At 52.3% G+C, this 16,782-nt stretch overlaps 2 protein-coding genes across 4 annotated transcripts in view; one reads left to right on the top strand and one right to left on the bottom strand.

The window, feature by feature from the left end:
• The window catches only part of SYMPK (symplekin), a 50,187-nt gene extending 46,883 nt beyond the window's left edge, over positions 1-3,304 (bottom strand). Inside the window, exon 1 of one of the 3 annotated variants that reach the window (XM_009194776.4) lies at positions 3,198-3,304. The gene's annotated coding sequence lies outside the window, so the exon portion shown is untranslated. Of the gene's footprint in view, positions 1-2,558; positions 2,822-3,197 lie in introns of those variants that run through there. The other 2 variants (XM_009194777.4, XM_017952537.3) reach the window with 2 other exon arrangements.
• A 1,065-nt stretch (positions 3,305-4,369) lies between these two features.
• Positions 4,370-14,715, top strand: FOXA3 (forkhead box A3). Its single transcript, XM_003915740.1, has 2 exons — positions 4,370-4,635; positions 12,995-14,715. Exons 1-2 carry the CDS (start codon positions 4,567-4,569, stop codon positions 13,976-13,978), a joined length of 1,053 nt encoding a protein of 350 aa, XP_003915789.1. The 5' UTR covers positions 4,370-4,566; the 3' UTR covers positions 13,979-14,715.
• The last annotated feature ends 2,067 nt before the right edge of the window (positions 14,716-16,782 follow it).

The raw sequence follows: 16,782 nt of genomic DNA, 5'->3' as shown, positions 1-16,782 counted from the left end.
GTAGCGGGCGCCTATAGTCCCAGCTACTCGGGAGGCTGAGGCAGGAGAATGGCGTGAACCCAGGAGGCGGAGCTTGCAGTGAGCCGAGATGGGGCACTGCACTCCAGCCTGGGTGACAGAGCAAAGACTCCGTCTCAAAAAAAAAAAAAAAAAAGAAAAGAAAAGAAAAATAATCAGTTAATATATATTGAACACAGCCGGCCACGGAGGCTCAAGCCTGTAATCCCAGCACTTTGGGAGGCCAAGGCGGGTGGATCACCCAAGATCAGCAGTTCGAGATCAGCCTGGCCAACATGGTGAAACCCCATCTCTACTAAAAATACAAAAAAATTAACCAGGCATGGTGGCGGGCACATGTAATCCTAGCTACTCAAGAGGTTGAGGCAGGAGAATCGCTTGAACCTGGGAGGTGAAGGTTACAGTGAGCCAAGGTCACATCATTGCACTCCAGCCTGGGCAACAAGAGTGAAACTCCATCTCAAATTAAAAAAAAGAAAAAAAAAAAAAATATATATATATATATAGAGAGAGAGAGAGAGAAAACACTTAACGTGCTGAGCACAATTCTAATATATACATATTAACTCATTTAAACCTCAAACACCAAGGTTTAAATAAATTAATATGTATATATTAGAATTAATATACATGAGTTAGGTTTATGTTTTTGTTTTTTGAGACAGGGTATCGCTCTGTTGCCCAGGCTGGAGTGCAGTGCCGCAATCTCAGCTCACCGCAATCTCTGCCTCCCAGGCTCAGGCGATCCTCCTACCTCACTTTCCCAAGTAGCTGAGACTACAGGCGAATGCCCAGGTAATTTTTGTACTTTCTGTAGAGAAGGGTTTTGCCATGCCGCCCAGGCTGGGAGTTACTATTTTTAATCTTCATGTTACAGATGAGGAAACTGAAGACCAAGGAAGTAAAGTGACCTGATCAAAGGCACACAGCTTGTAAGAGGCAGAGCCAGCAGCAAGGCTGCATATCTTCCTTACCACTATGCTACAGTACTGTTTATCTGAAAGGAATTGTTTTTCACCCCCAGGTCTGTTTACGTAAGCCAAGGATCCTGGCCACCAAACAACCGGCAGTATGCCATCCCCAGTCAAAACATAAAAAACAGGCTGGGCGCGGTGGCTCAGGCCTGTAATCCCAACCCCATTGTACTCCAGCCTGGGCCACAGAGTGGGACTCTGCCTCAAAAAACAAAAACAAAACCCCATAATAAACATTTCCACTTTTTTCATGATGATAATACATCCAGATCAACCAAATTATTTTACTGTTTCATTCTTACTGATTTTTGGTTTATGATTTTTTTTTTAAACACATATATAAAATTCTCCTGCAGGAGCTAGATTTTATGCAAAAAAAGGAAAAGAAAAACCCATATATACATATTTCCTTTTCTTTTACAAAAAAAGCAGACATAGGGCCGGGAGCGGTGACTTACGCTTGTAATTCCAGCACTTTGGGAGGCCGAGGCAGGTGGATCACGAGGTCAGAAGCTCAAGACCAGCCTGACCAACATGGTGAAACCCCATCTTTACTAAAAATACAAAAATTAGGGCCGGGCGCGGTGGCTCAAGCCTGTAATCCCAGCACTTTGGGAGGCCAAGACGGGCGGATCATGAGGTCAGGAGATCGAGACCATCCTGGCTAACACAGTGAAACCCCGTCTCTACTAAAAATACAAAAAACTAGCCGGGCGAGGTGGCGGGCGCCTGTAGTCCCAGCTACTCGGGAGGCTGAGGCAGGAGAATGGCGAAAACCCGGGAGGCGGAGCTTGCAGTGAGCTGAGATCCGGCCACTGCACTCCAGCCCGGGCTACAGAGCGAGACTCCGTCTCAAAAAAAAAAAAAAAAAAAACAAAAATTAGCCGGGGGTAGCGGTATGCGTCTGTAATCCCAGCTACTCAGGAGGCTGAGGCAGGAGAATTGCTTGAACCTGGAAGGCAGAGGTTGCAGTGAGCTGAGATCACTTGAGGTCAGGAGTTCAAGACCAGACTGGCCAACACAGTGAAACCCCGTCTCAACTAAAAATATAAAAATTACCTGGGTGTGGTGGGGCACGTTTGTAATACCAGCTACTCGGGAGGCTGAGGCAGGAGAATCACTTGAACTAGGGAGGTGGAGGCTGCAGTGAACTGAGATCGTGCCAGCATGAGCGACGGAGTGAGACCCCGTCTCAAAAAAAAAAAAGCACACACAATAAACACTAACCTCCACTTCACTTGTTTTCCCTTTATATGTTGGCGACCACTATATCAGTGTATAGAGATTCTCATCATTTCCTTTTATCTACCTCATTCCTTTTTAGAGTTGCATAGTATTTTCTTATGTGGATGTATTACAGTTTCTTTCAGCCAATCTTCTTAGTTAAGAACATTTGGGATGCATGTAGCCTTTTGCTGTGATGAACAGTATCACTGGTTCCTCTTTCCTCTCGATGTACTCATTAAGAAGTGGTACCCTGCCCCACTGCTACCCGGGAATCTGACGACTACCCTGTTTCCCCAGACTGGCTCTAGGAGTATCTTTTATTCCTTCAACCAACATTACCTGGGCGTCTCCGGCGTGACTGGCGCTGTGCTGGGAACACAGTGACGACAGAGACAAACCTAGTCCCTACCTTCATGAAACACACGGTCACAGACATCATAAAACAGCACACAGATAAGAGTCTGATAACAAATTAGAACACACGTGACATGAAGGAACAGAGACGGACAAGAGTATTTAACAGGCGGATTTCGGGATGGAGGGTAGGCAAGGAGGGCTTCGCAGAGGAAGTGACGTTGGTGTCGAGACTCGAAGGATGAATGGGAGTTGGCCAGGCCGAATGGGTAAAAGGATGTTGCGGGCAGAGCGGACAACCTGTGCAAAATCCCCGACGCCGGAAAGCGCATGGCAAGTTTAAGGAACCGAAAGGCCAGGGCGGCTGCGAGAGGTGGGGAAGAAGCAAAGAGGCCGAGTCGAAGCAGGCGAGGTCTGCGGGGCGGACGCACCCGGAGGGCCACGTTGGAACTTTGCCTCGAGGGCACTAGGGAGCCAAGGAAGGGTCCCGAGCAGGGGAAGAAACATGGGTCGCGAAAGCCACTCTTCCCCTCTCCCCACGGCGACCCCCTCCCCGCCCGCGCCCCTGCTTCTTTAGGCGCCTCCTCCCTTCGTCTCCGGGCCCAAACGCCGCCTCCCGCTCACCGCGCCTCTGGCCTCCGTTCCCCTCGCGCCCCCTCAGCAGCGCCTCTTCCTAGACTCCGCCAGCGCCGCCGCCATCTTCCGTTCGTCGCCGGGAACTGTGCGCACGCGCCCCACACCCAGGGCCGCCGGGAAATGGAGTCCAGAGCACAGTCCGACCCCGCCCATGCCTCGTCCCGTGAGAGCGGCCTTCTGCCCGCCTCCTTACTACGGCGAGCGGCCCCTTCATTTCCGGTTTGGGGCGCTAGGCCTTCTGGGAAATGTAGTCCCCTCGGCGGCACAGGGAGGATAGGGAACCAGAGCATTCTGGGAAATGGAGTTCTCAGTAGTGCTGAGTCCCTGGACGGCTGGCTGGTCTTGGAGAGTGGGGAGTTCGGGCAGCGAAGCTCCTGGGTCTTTGAGGGGAGGTGGTCTGTTGCCCTAATGGGATCTGCGGTGAGGCCCCGATCCCCTCCACCTTTGTTCTTAACTCTTTCAACAGTCTGAAGCATTTCTTTTTATTTTCTTTTGGAGACGGAGTCTCGCTCTCTCGCCCAGGCTGGACCGCAGCGGCCCGATCTCGGCTCACTGCAACCACCGCTTCCCAGGTTCAAACGATTCTCCTGCCTCAGCCTCCCGAATAGCTGGGATTATAGGCACGCACCATCACGCCTAGCTAGTTTTTGTAAGAGATGGGGTTTCACCCTGTTGGCCAGGCTGGTCTCAAACTCCTGACCTCAAGTGATTCGCCCGCCCGCCTCGGCGTCCCACAGTGCTGGAATTACAGGCGTGAGCCACCGCGCCTGGTCAAGTCTGAAGCATTTCTAGCCGTCGGAAGTCTCAGTCTTCCTGTCTGTCGAGTGGGGATGTGATTTCGGAGACCTCTTACGGGTCCTTATAGTCGCATAGTGGCCCTAGCGCTCTGATTCCCCTTTCTTCCGCCACGGTCATGCAGGGCTCTGGCTCTTCGTCCTCTCATGTCGAGATGATGAAACCCCCTGAGGTAGAAAGGCTCCAGAGTTCTGCCCTCGGGGCCCTTGGTATCTGCAGCGTCTCTGCCGCCTGCTCCCTCACTCCTGAATCACCCCCAGCTGTCGCGTCCCGGGGCTTAGGTCCCCGGCGCCTGAGGTCTGTCTCCTGGCGATCCCGCAGGGGGCGCCCCAGTCCGAGCGCGCCGCCCTCGGGGAGGCGGGAGGGGAGCCCGGGGCGGGCGAGGGCGGGGGTGTCCCGGCTATAAAGCGTGGCCGCCTCCCGCGGCGCTCGGGACAGCCGTACCCCGGGCGGTCGGACGGGCGGGCGCCGGTGGGAGCTCGGGCCGTGCCCGCGGAGAGATCCAGAGCGCTCAGTTCCCCCGGGGCCGGAGCGGGGGCGGGTGGGGGCACAAGCCCGGGGGATGCTGGGCTCGGTGAAGATGGAGGCCCATGACCTGGCCGAGTGGAGCTACTACCCGGAGGCGGGCGAGGTGTGTCCTCGGGGATGGTGGAGCGGGAAGTGGGGGGCAGGTATCGGGGTGTGGGCTCACATGGAGCAGGGACTGGTTGTGGGTTCAAATGGGGGCAAAGGCGTCTAGTTGTGCAGCCGAGGAACTGGGAACACGGAGACCAGGTGTGGAAGTCAGGGACCCGGGACGAGGCATGGATGGGAGCGCTGTTTGGGCAGCCTCGCCGCGGCCGGGGCTTGAAAATGGAAGTCAGGAGAATTTAGCCAAGGGTCTGGTCACACCTTAAACGTGGGAGCCAGGTGTTGGGGCCCCAAAAAGCAAGGGATTTATATGAACAAACCAAAGATAGGAATTAGAGTTCCATGGTAGGGGACAGACTGGGGGGTTTCAGGATGTGAGGTTCAAAGTTGGAGGGAAAGAAAGACTAAAAGATGGAGGAGGAGTCACCATTAAGGGAAGACTGAGGTGGGAGCTCAGGGCCAGCACACAGTGTTAAAGAACTGGGGTTCGGGGTAAGGATCAGCTGGTGATCTAAGGTAGGGTCAGAAATGGGGATTGGTGCTCAGGGGTAAGAGATGGGGGTGCTCAGAGATGAAGCTTCGTTTTGGGAGGTGAAACAACAGGTGGCTTAGGGTTGGGCATCTGAGAGCAGAAGATGTGGCCATTCACATTGGCAGGAGAGGGGCCGATCTTCTCCATCCCCCCACAATCCCTACCCATGACCCTCAGCAGGGACTCCCCAAATCGGAAGATGGAGAGTTTTAGATTGTGCACCTTCCCCTGCTCCCCCGCAAACCAGCAACCTCCAGCTATTGCTAAAATTCCCATCCAGTCTCACCTCAGACAAGGCTTCCCTGGAGTAGGGGGTGGGGGCATAGTCTTCATTCCCTCACCCGGACAGACAGAAAGTCCTTCCTCAAGTCTGACCCCCATTCCTCGTGCTGCAACGACCCCTGCACCTTAGCTACCTCACTCTATAATCAACGTTGTGAGGTTGTGGGGGCTGGGGGTTGGGGTCTCGGTCTGAGAATTATGGGGGTCTGGACACTTGGACTTCTAACCTGGAAGGGGACTGTGGACTTGAGATGGGGTGTGGGGCAGGAATGGCTGGGTTCTCCAAGGAGTCAAGATCTGGTGGCTGTGGGGCCCCCAGCATGCCTGAGTCTTGAGTCTGGGGCTTGAAACTGTAGGGTGGGACTCCTGGATCCCCAGGCCTTCAGGGCTTGGCAGGGTGCCTGGGAGGGGCCAGTCCTGGGTTTGGGGAGGTGTGAGGTGCACGTGGGGTGAGGCAGGGCCAACTGGGGAAGGGATTGGGAGTGTTGAGAGGTGGAGGCAGGGTGACTGGAGGTATCAGTTGTGAGATGGGGAAGGCAGAGACCCAGGTGGGAAATGGAGGGTTCCAGGCAGCGGGGGTGATCCCAGCTGGGCCTCTGGAGAACTCAGTCTGCGGACCTGATTTAAGGGAACCAACTACAGACCAATTGTACAAACCAACTACAGTTGTTTTCGGGGCACATCTTAAGTAAATGATGGGGGTCTAGGCAGGAGGAATTGATATTTGGGGCACAGTCTGAATAGATCCAAGTTTAGAGGACAATTTGTATGGAAATTGTGTCAGAAATTGAAGGATAGCTGGCACAGTGGCTCACACTTGTAATCCCAGCACTTTGGGAGGTCAAAGTGGGAGGATCTCTTGCGCCCAGGAGTTCCAGGCCAGCCTGGGAAACATAGGGAGACCCTGTCTTTACAAAAAAAAATTTTTTTTTTAAATTACTCAGGCATGCCTGTAGTCTAAGCTACTTGGTTGGGAGGCTGAGGTGGGAGGATCACTTGAGGCTGGGAGTTCGAGCTGCCGGGAGCTGTGATCGTATCACAGCACTCCAGCCTGGGTGACAGAATGAGACCCTATCTCAAAAAATAATAATAATAGTAGTAGAGGTACAGTCTGGAGGTAATCAGCATTTTGGGGAATATTTTGGAAGAGGCAATATTTAGAGGAATGGAAATGGTTAGGTGATACTGTCTGAGGCTCTCCCGAGCCTTCCCATCAAATGAGCCCACCTCTTCCCCTTGGGTCAGAACAATGGGGAGAGAAATATCTACACTCAGCCAGCAACTGAGAGCTGAGAGGGTCCCCAAACCACTTGTTGCCCATAGCACCCTCCCGCTGGGGTGACTCAGCTTGCTGTCTGGAAGGAACTTGGAAAGTTACCATCCCGGGATATCCCTGTTGGTCTCAGGTTCTTGCAGATTAGCTGGTCTAGCTGCACCCCTGTTTTAGAGGTAGTAACTCTAAAGCCCCGCACGCAGAACACTGGGGTCCTGGGTTGAGTCTGGGACTAGAAACTTGGCTTCTGGCTTCACACTGCCTTCCTCTGCTCCCTGTCACACCCTTCTCCAGAGACAATAAGGAAATGAAAGAGGAGAAATTCCAGTCTCCTGGTGTGGGGGTGCAGGTCCCCCAAGGGCTTCCCCCCAATCTCAGCCCCACCCTGGCAGGGGAGATCCGGTTCAGACCCGGACACCAGGGGTTCATCCCAGCCCCGGGGCGTGGGAAAGCCTAGGGTGGATTAGAGCAGCTGGAGTGCTTGAGGTCGGACCTTAAGGAGGACTTCCGGGTGGGTGGGGAGCCAGGAAGGAGGGCCCTGGGGTCCCTATCTGTCTTACTGTGCAATACCAGAGAGCCTGACTGGGTTGGAGAAATGGGGGATGGGGGTACAGGAGGATTTGGAAACTCTGTGGACCCCTCTAATCCATAACCTTCTCACCTCATCTCTTTTCTTTTTCTGGGGAGGGGACCCGAAGCCACCAACCAGGGGGAGAGATTGCATGGGGGAAGGGAGTAACTGTGGCTGCAATTTTACTGCGAGACTTGGGGTGAGGAGGAGTGGATTCATTGAAGGGAGGGAGGGAGGGAGATAGATAGATAGATAGATAGATAAATGCTTGGATAGATGGATGGATAGATAGATTGATAGGAAGATGGTGGCTGGGCACAGTGGCTCATGACTGTAATCCCAGCACTTTGGGAGGCCGAAGAGGGTGGATCACTTGGGGTCAGGAGTTCAAGACCAGCCTGGCCAACATGGTGAAACACTGTCTCTACTAAAAATACAAAAATTAGCTGGGCGTGGTGGCGCATGCCTATAATCCCAGTTACTTGGGAGATTGAGACAGGAGAATCGCTTGAACCCTGGAGGCAGAGGTTGCAGTGAGCCAAGATGGAGTCACTGCACTCCAGCCTGGGTGACAGAGTGAGACTCTATCTCAAAAAAAAAAAAAAAGACAAGAAGATGGGCTGAAGGAGGAAGACAGGTGGGAGTTGGGGGTGGGAGGGAAGTGGGGTAGAGTTGGGTAGTGAGAGAGAGTGCCAGGGAAGGGAGAAAGAGATGGAAGGCTGGAGAGAGAGATAGGCGCCAAGATGGAGGGGAAAGAAAGATGGGAGGGGTGGGGGGTAGGGAGGAAGAGCAAAAGAGGTTAGGGAGGAGACAGAAGGGAAAACAATGCCGGGGTGGGGAGGGAGATGGGAGAGGGGAATGTGGGTACTGGTACTGAGACAGGTAACACAAAGGCAAAAATAGCCAACAGAGATTCAAAGAGACGTGATGAAAGAGCTCCTTGGAGAGACATGAAAAGGAAAGAGTGGAGGATTTCTCCACTGGAACTTAGACTTAGGGTTGAGTTGGTTGCCCTCTCTCCCTGATTCCCTAAGCCACCCTGGCAAGACTCGTTTCTCCCCGGACCTTGTGACCTGCGGAAGCTGACAGTGGTAGGGCCAGACATGCTGGCTCATGGCTGTAATCTCAACACTTTGGGAGGCCGAGGCGGGAGCATCACCTGAGGTCAGGAATTCGAGACTAGCCTGACCAACATGGCGAAACCCTGTGTTTATTAAAAATACAAAAATTAGCTGAGTGTTGTGGTGCCTGCCTGTAATCCCAGCTACTCAGGAGGCTGAGGCAGGAGAATCGCTTGAACCTGGGAGGCAGAGGTTGCAGTGAGCTGAGATGGCACCACAGCACTCCAGCCTGGGCGATGGAGTGAGACTCTGTCTCAAAAAAAAAGAAAAAAAAGCTTACAGTGGCAGGAGACTAGGCGGTATCCAGTTAACTCACATTTGGTGGCTCTAGCCAGTGCTACATATAGCAGCATTCCCCCAACCCGCGCAGTGCCATGAGACCCCAGGCCTCAGAGGAGGCAGGGGGGAAAGGTCCAGATAGAGGATAGGGCAGAGAGGATGGGAGATAGTGGTTGAGAAGGGATAGGTAGATACAAAGAAAGAAACAACCTTCTAGCATGCCTATGTTTTCCTGGCATGTTCTCTTCACTGTTGTGTTCCTGCTAGACTGTTAGCACCATGAGGGCAGGCATTTCTGTCTTAGTCCCTGCTTTTATTTTATTTTATGATTATTATTTTTTGAGATGGAGTCTTGCTCTGTTGCCCAGGCTGGAGTGCAGTGGCGCGATCTCGGCTCATCACAACCTCTGCCCCCTGCGTTCCAAGCAATTATCCTGCCTCAGCCTCCCTAGTAGCTGGGATTGCAGGCATGTGCCACCACGTCCGGCTAATTTTGTATTTTTAGTAGAGATGGGGTTTCTCCCTGTTGGTCAGGCTGGTCTTGAACTCCCGACCTCAAGCAATCCGCCCACCTCAGCCTCCCAAAGTGCTGGGATTACAGGCGTGAGCCACCGCACCTCGCCTAGTCACTGCGTTTATAGCGTGACCTGGAACAGGTCTGGAGCCAGACTGCCTGGTTGCAGAATCCCAGTTCTGCCCCCGTTCTTGCTGTGTGACCCCAACAACCTCTCTGGGCCTCAGCTAGCTCAGCTGTAAAATGGGCATCATCATAACACCTCCTCCCATAGTACGGTTGTCAAGATTAAAGGAGACCATTCTTGTGAAGTGCCTGGAACAGCGCCTGGCACGGAGCAGCTAACTGATAAATATTGGTTGAATGAATGAAAGAATATACAGAGGGTTACTTAGAAAGGCATTGCAGGCCGGGCGCGGTGGCTCAAGCCTGTAATCCCAGCACTTTGGGAGGCCGAGACGGGCGGATCACGAGGTCAGGAGATCGAGACCATCCTGGCTAACACGGTGAAACCCCGTCTCTACTAAAAAATACAAAAAAAAACTAGCCGGGCGAGGTGGCGGGCGCCTGTAGTCCCAGCTACTCGGGAGGCTGAGGCAGGAGAATGGCGGGAACCCGGGAGGCGGAGCTTGCAGTGAGCTGAGATCGGGCCACAGCACTCCAGCCTGGGTGACAGAGCGAGACTCCGTCTCAAAAAAAAAATAAAAATAAAAATAAGAAAGGCATTGCAATATCTAACATGTTCCATTGACCTAGGATCCTCCTTTTTCCCCCATTTGAACATTTCCAAAAATGGGATGCATTTTACAGTCAGTGGTGTCCAATGATTTTAACTGTTTTTCCCGTTTGTATTAATACATAAAGTTATGCTGCAGCTTCCAGAGAAGTCTTAGATTTGAAGATATATAGTAAATAGATAAATAATATTAGGTTGAAAAGTGATTTGAGATATTCAAACACTTTTATGTATAAATACAGTAATTTTTTATTTTTATTTATTTATTTATTTATTTTTTTTTTTTGAGACAGAGTCTTGCTCTGTCACCCAGGCTGGAGTGCAGTGGTGCAATCTTGGCTCACTGCAACCTCCACCTCCTGGGTTCAAGCAGTTCTGCCGTAGCCTCCTGAATAGCTGGGACTATAGGCGCGTGCCACCATACCCTGCTGTTTTTTGTATTTTTAGTAGAGACAGGGTTTCGCCATGTTGGCCAGGCTGGTCTCGAACTCCTGACCTCAAGTGATCCGCCTGCCTCGGCCTCCCCAAGTGCTGGGATTACAGGTGTGAGCTACCATGCCTGGCCTAAATACAGTAATTTTATAAGCTAAAAGATTGAAAAGAGCTACACATATATGTTAGATTATCACAGTTATAATAACTGTTTTTTGTTTGTTTGTTTGTTTGTTTTTGAGACGGAGTCTCACTCTGTCGCCTAGGCTGGAGTGCAGTGGCGTGATCTCAGCTCACTGCAAGCTCCGCCTCCTGGGTGCATGCCATTCTCCTGCCTCAGCCTCCCGAGTAGCTGGGACTACAGGCGCCCGCCACCTCGCCCAGCTAATTTTGTTTTGGTATTTTTAGTAGAGACGGGGTTTCCCCGTGTTAGCCAAGATGGTCTCGATCTCCTGACCTCGTGAGCCGCCCGCCTTGGCCTCCCAAAGTGGTGGGATGACAGGCGTGAGCCACTACGCCTGGCCTATAATAACTCTTTATGATTACTAAAATTGAGAACTGCTGATTTACCTAATAAACCAGCAGTTATTAAATTTTTTGGTCTCAGGACTCTGCACCCCTGTTTTTTGTTTTTTGTTTTTTGTTTTGTTTTTGAGATGCAGTCTTGCTCTGTTGCCCTGGCTGGAGTGCAATGGTGCGATCTCATCTCAGCTCACTGCAGCCTCAGACTCCTGGGCTCAAGCAATCCTCCTGCCTCAACCTCCCGAGTAGCTGGGATTACAGGCGTGTGCCACGATGCCTGGCTGATTTTTATATTTTTGGTAGAGACAGGGTTTTCCCATGTTGCCAGGCTGGTCTTGAACTCCTGACCTCAAGTGATCCACCCTCCTCAGCTCCCAAAGTCCTGGGATTACTTTGGGAGGCTGAGGCAGGAGGATTACTTGAGACCAGAAGTTTGAGAACAGCCTGGGCAATGTGGTGAATCCCCGTCTCTACTAAAAATACAAAAAAATTGGCCAGGCGCGGTGGCTCAAGCCTGTAATCCCAGCACTTTGGGAGGCCGAGGCGGGTGGATCACGAGGTCAGGAGATCGAGACCATCCTGGCTAACATGGTGAAACCCCGTCTCTACTAAAAATACAAAAAAAAAAAAAAAAAAAAAACTAGCCGGGCGTGGTGGCGGGCGCCTGTAGTCCCAGCTACTCAGAGGCTGAGGCAGGAGAATGGCGTGAACCTGGGAGGCGGAGCTTGCAGTGAGCCGAGATCGCGCCACTGCACTCCAGCCTGGGTGACACAGCCCGAGCCTCTGTCTCAAAAAAAAAAAAAAAAAAAAAAAAATTAGCTGGGTGTGCAGTGCATGCCCGTAATTCCAGCCACTTGGGAGGCTGAGACATAATAGCTTGAACTTGGGAGGTGGAGGTTGCAGTGAGCCAAGATTGAACCACTGCACTCCAGCCTGGGCAACAGAGTGAGACTCTGTCTCTAAATAAATAAATAATCCGGGTGTAGTGATGCCTGCCTGTAATCCCAGCTACTTAGGTGGCTGAGGCAGGAGGATCACTTGAGCCCCAGAGTTTGAGGCTACAGTGAGCTGTGACTGAACCACTGCACTTCAGCCTGAGTGACAGAGTGAGACCCTGTGGGAAAAAATTACTGAGGAGCCCAAACAGTTTCTGTTGATGTGGGTTATGTCTATCTACATTTACTGTATTTAAAATTAGAACTGAGAAATGTTAAAATCATGTATTAATTCACTTAAAAATAGCAATCATTTGTTAGTGTAAAAGCATTTCTATTAAAAGAACCAAATTTCAAAAAATTTAGTCAAAAGAGTGGCACTGTTTTCCATTTTTGCTAATCAAGTTTGGCCCAGTGGAAGACAGCTAGATTCTCCTGTCTGCTTCTGTATTCTCTCTGTTGAAATATCAGCACCCTCTGGAAAACTCCACTGTACACTTCATGAGAAAGAGAGTGAAAAGGGCTAATAATAACTTAGGATTGTGGGTACGGTGGCTTACGCCTGTAATCTTAGCACTTGGGGGATGCCGAGGTGGGTGGATCACGAGGTCAGGAGTTCAAGACCAGCCTGGCCAACATGGAGAAACCCCGTCTCTACTAAAAATACAAAAAAAAAAGCTGGCGTGGTGGCGCACACCTGTAATCCCAGCTGCTCTGGAGGCGGAGGCAGGAGAATCAGTTGAGCCCAGGAGGCGGAGGTTGCATTGAGGCGAGATCGTGCCACTGCACTCCAGCCTGGGCGACACAGCAAGACTCTGCCTCGAAAAAAAAAAAAATACTATTATTTTGAAAATAGTTTTGACTTCGTGGACATCCTCAAAGGGTTTCAGAGACTCCCCTGGGTGTCCCAAACCCTGGAGAATCACTTAAAGGATGACCTTGAGTGTATGGGAGCATGGTGGGTGGGAAAGTGGGGAGCAGAAAGGGCATTTCTAGGGAGTGAGGAGAGACCTTTAGAGACCGCATTCTACAGATAGAGGTGATGATGGAAGGGATTTGTAGAGGATGCAAGATGGACGACAGACGGATGTGCAGTGGGTCCTGGGATCCTTCGCTGACCAGCAGAGTGGAACCCCACTGACCCCTTTCATCTTTCCCTCTAGGTCTACTCTCCGGTGACCCCAGTTCCCACCATGGCCCCCCTCAACTCCTACATGACCCTGAACCCTCTAAGCTCTCCCTATCCCCCTGGGGGGCTCCCTGCCTCCCCATTGCCCTCAGGACCCCTGGCACCCCCAGCACCTGCAGCACCCCTGGGGCCCACCTTCCCAGGCCTGGGTGCCAGTGGTGGCAGCAGCAGCTCAGGGTATGGGGCCCCGGGTCCTGGGCTGGTGCATGGGAAGGAGATGCCGAAGGGGTATCGGCGGCCCCTGGCACACGCCAAGCCACCGTATTCCTACATCTCGCTCATCACCATGGCCATCCAGCAGGCACCGGGCAAGATGCTGACCTTGAGTGAAATCTACCAGTGGATCATGGACCTCTTCCCTTACTACCGGGAGAATCAGCAGCGCTGGCAGAACTCCATTCGCCACTCGCTGTCTTTCAACGATTGCTTCGTCAAGGTGGCGCGCTCCCCAGACAAGCCTGGCAAGGGCTCCTACTGGGCCCTGCACCCCAGCTCAGGGAACATGTTTGAGAACGGTTGCTACCTGCGCCGCCAGAAGCGCTTCAAGCTGGAGGAGAAGGTGAAGAAAGGGGGCAGTGGAGCTGCTACCACCACTAGGAACGGGACAGGGTCTGCTGCCTCGACCACCACCCCCGTGGCCACAGTCACCTCCCCGCCCCAGCCCCCGCCTCCGGCCCCCGAGCCTGAGGCCCAGGGTGGGGAAGATGTGGGGGCTCTGGACTGTGGCTCACCCCCTTCCTCCACACCCTATTTCACTGGCCTGGAGCTCCCAGGGGAGCTGAAGCTAGACGCGCCCTACAACTTCAACCACCCTTTCTCCATCAACAACCTGATGTCAGAACAGACACCAGCGCCTCCCAAACTGGACGTGGGGTTTGGGGGCTACGGGGCTGAGGGTGGGGAGGCTGGAGTCTACTACCAGGGCCTTTATTCCCGCTCTCTGCTTAATGCATCCTAGCAGGGGCTGGGAACATGGTGGTGGGTATGGCTGGAGCTCATACCACAAAGCTCTTGGGGCCTGATCACTTCTGGTGACACTTTGCTTGTCCCGTTGGTTGACATCTGGGTGGGTCTATTACTTACTGTGACGACTGCTGTCTCAGTGGGCATGGTGTTGATCCATTGGGTACTGTGATAACCACCATGGATACATTTTGGTGGCCCACTGGATACTGTGAGGACTGCTACATTGATATTATTGGCTGATCCACTGCATGGTTTGATAGCCACCATCTTGGTTGGCCCTTTGGGTGTGATGGTGATAGCATTTCCGTGACATCTTTTTTGGCCCCCCATTAGGTGCTGTGCTCACTTCTTTTTTGGTGTACTTCTTGGCACAGTAGGTGCCAAGTTGGCCACCATTCTGTGTAACACCTTTTGTGGCCCATTGGGTGCTTTGATGGACATCATACTGAGTAAGTGACAATGTCAGTGGGCCACCATGTGCCATGATGGCTGCTGCAGGCCTGTGTTGGCCATGTCGTCACCATTCTCTTTGGCATGGGTTGGGTAGGGGATGGCGGTGAGAATACTCCTTGGTTTTCTCTGAAGCCCACCCTTCCCCCCAACTCTGGTCCAGGAGAAACCGGAAAAGGCTGGTTAGGGTATGGGGAATTTCTACTGAAGTCTGATTCTTGCCCGGGAAGCGGGGTACTGGCTGTGTTTAATCATTAAAGGCACCATGTCCGCCTCTTACTGAGTCTCTTTTCCTTGGCCAGTGGGCCCTGTGGGGCTTGAACACCTGAATTTGCGCTCCTCTGTCCCTTCTGCTTCCTGCCCCCAAGAGCTGGCTGCCTCTGGGGGAGGAGTTGGGGGAGGCATCGACCTGACCTTTGGCTCTTTGTTGTCCCTGACCCCAAGGACAGTTTGCTCACAGATAGCAGCCCCCGCAGCAGTGGGGCCAAAGCAGCAGGGGGAGGTGGCTCTGCAGTGACCAAGGCCATCTCCCCACCCCCACCTCCCAGACATACACACAGACCTCTACCTCTGAGGCTCTGGAAGCCTAATGGCCGAATAATCTTTGACTAAGCTGGGGAGGAGGAAAAAGGACAGAGGAGGTGTCAGTTCAATGACTGGAGATCGTGCACGTGTTGGAGTTTATCTGCGTGTGTGTGTGCGTGTGTGTGCTCTGTGTGTCATAGGATAGCACTATGCCTACTGGGGTCCTCATGGTCTACCACAGAGTGTTGTCTGTTGTCGGTATCCCTTGATTGTGTGGGTTTGTGTGTCTGTTCATACCCTGGTTATGTGCTTACTTGTCCCGGGTGGTTGGGAATATCAGACTCTTGTGTATGTGTTTTTTTTTTTTTTTTTTGAGACAGGGTCTCGCTCTGTTGCCCAGGCTGGAGTGTGTAGCACAATCTCGGCTCACGGGAACCTCCGCCTCCTGGGTTCAAGTGATTCTCTTGCCTCAGCCTCCCAAGCAGCTGGGATTACAGGTGCCCGCCACAACACCTGGCTAATTTTTGTATTTTTAGTAGAGACATGGTTTCACCATGTTGACCAGGCTGGTCTCAAACTCCTGACCACAAGTGATCCACCCACCTCAGGCTCCCAAAGTGCTGGGATTCCAGGTGTAAGCCACTGTGCCCTGCCTTTTGTGTATGTCTTTATTGTGTTGTGTGTGTAGTTCTCTGTGTATCCCTGGGTCCCTCTGGGTCTCACACTGTGTTACGTGTGTGTCTGAATGTCACTCTCTGCCTAACTCACTGCCTCAGAGAATGCGTGTGTGGGACAACATGCATATGGCAGGGCTGGCTGTTCTTGTGTGTTCTGTATTTCTGTGAGTCCATGTATACATGCTTAAAAGAAAACATGTAGTCTGGGTGCGGTGGCTTGTGCCTGTAACCCCAGCACTTTGGGAAGTTGAGGTGGGCGGGTCACTTGAGGTCAGGAGTTTGAGACCAACCTGGCCAACATGGTGAAGTTGGCCTAAAAATACTCTACTAAAATACAATAATTAGGCCGGGCATGGTGGCTTACGCCTGTAGTCCCAGCTACTCAGGAGGCTGAGGCAGGAGAATTGCTTGAACCCGGGAGGCGGAGGTTGGAGGTTACAGTGAGCTGAAGGTTGCAGTGAGCCGAGACTGCACCGCTGCACTCCAACCTGGGCGACAGAGCAAGACTCTGTCTCAAAGGAAAAAAAAAAAAAAAAGAAAGCATGTGTGTTTGTGTGTGTCTGATGGCCACCTTTGCTGTGTACTTGTCACTGTTGTATTTGCATGTGAACATGTGTGGAGAGTAGGCTGGCCTGGTGTCTGTCACTTGCAGGAGGGTGTGTGTGGAAGGAGCTGCGTCCTCCTTCAGCCACTGTGAGCCTCTGGGTTTGGGATCTGGGTGTCTGTCCCCCAGGTCTCTCCTGTGACTCTGAGTCAGCCTGTCTGTTGCTCAGATTGGCTGTCCGGGAAACACAACTGTGCACCTCCCACCTCTCCTTTCAGAATGGAAACTGAGGCCCAGATGGGATGAGACTGGGCTAAGGTCATTCAGCGGGGCTGGAGTGGGTGGGCAAGGTTGATCTGATTATGTCTTTTCCTTATCCGTCATCTGCCTTTCCTGGTTGTTGGCTCTCTGGTTGCTCATTCATTTATTCAGTCAGCCAGACAGCCATTTAGTCATTTGAAGACCAAAGACTCTAATCCACCTGTGTGTGTGTGCGCGCGTGCATGCACACTGGTGTGATGTGTCTTTCAGTTTCTGTGGGTCCATCTTTCTCCTTGTCTCTTAGTGTCCTTTTTTCCTCTTTTTCTTTCCCTCCCTTCC

Source organism: Papio anubis, chromosome 20 (genome assembly GCF_008728515.1).
Source record: "Papio anubis isolate 15944 chromosome 20, Panubis1.0, whole genome shotgun sequence".
NCBI classification, from domain to species: domain Eukaryota; kingdom Metazoa; phylum Chordata; class Mammalia; order Primates; family Cercopithecidae; genus Papio; species Papio anubis.
The sequence above is the reverse complement of the archived record's forward strand: the minus strand, read 5'-3'. Positions and strand labels throughout refer to the sequence as shown.

Bases quoted from the DNA above. Each gene is read 5' to 3' on its own strand.
- FOXA3 (XM_003915740.1), top strand. From the start codon at position 4,567: ATGCTGGGCTCGGTGAAGATGGAGGCCCATGACCTGGCCGAGTGGAGC. The intron at 4,636-12,994 runs GTGTGTCCTCGG...CTTTCCCTCTAG, and splicing joins ACTACCCGGAGGCGGGCGAG to GTCTACTCTCCGGTGACCCC.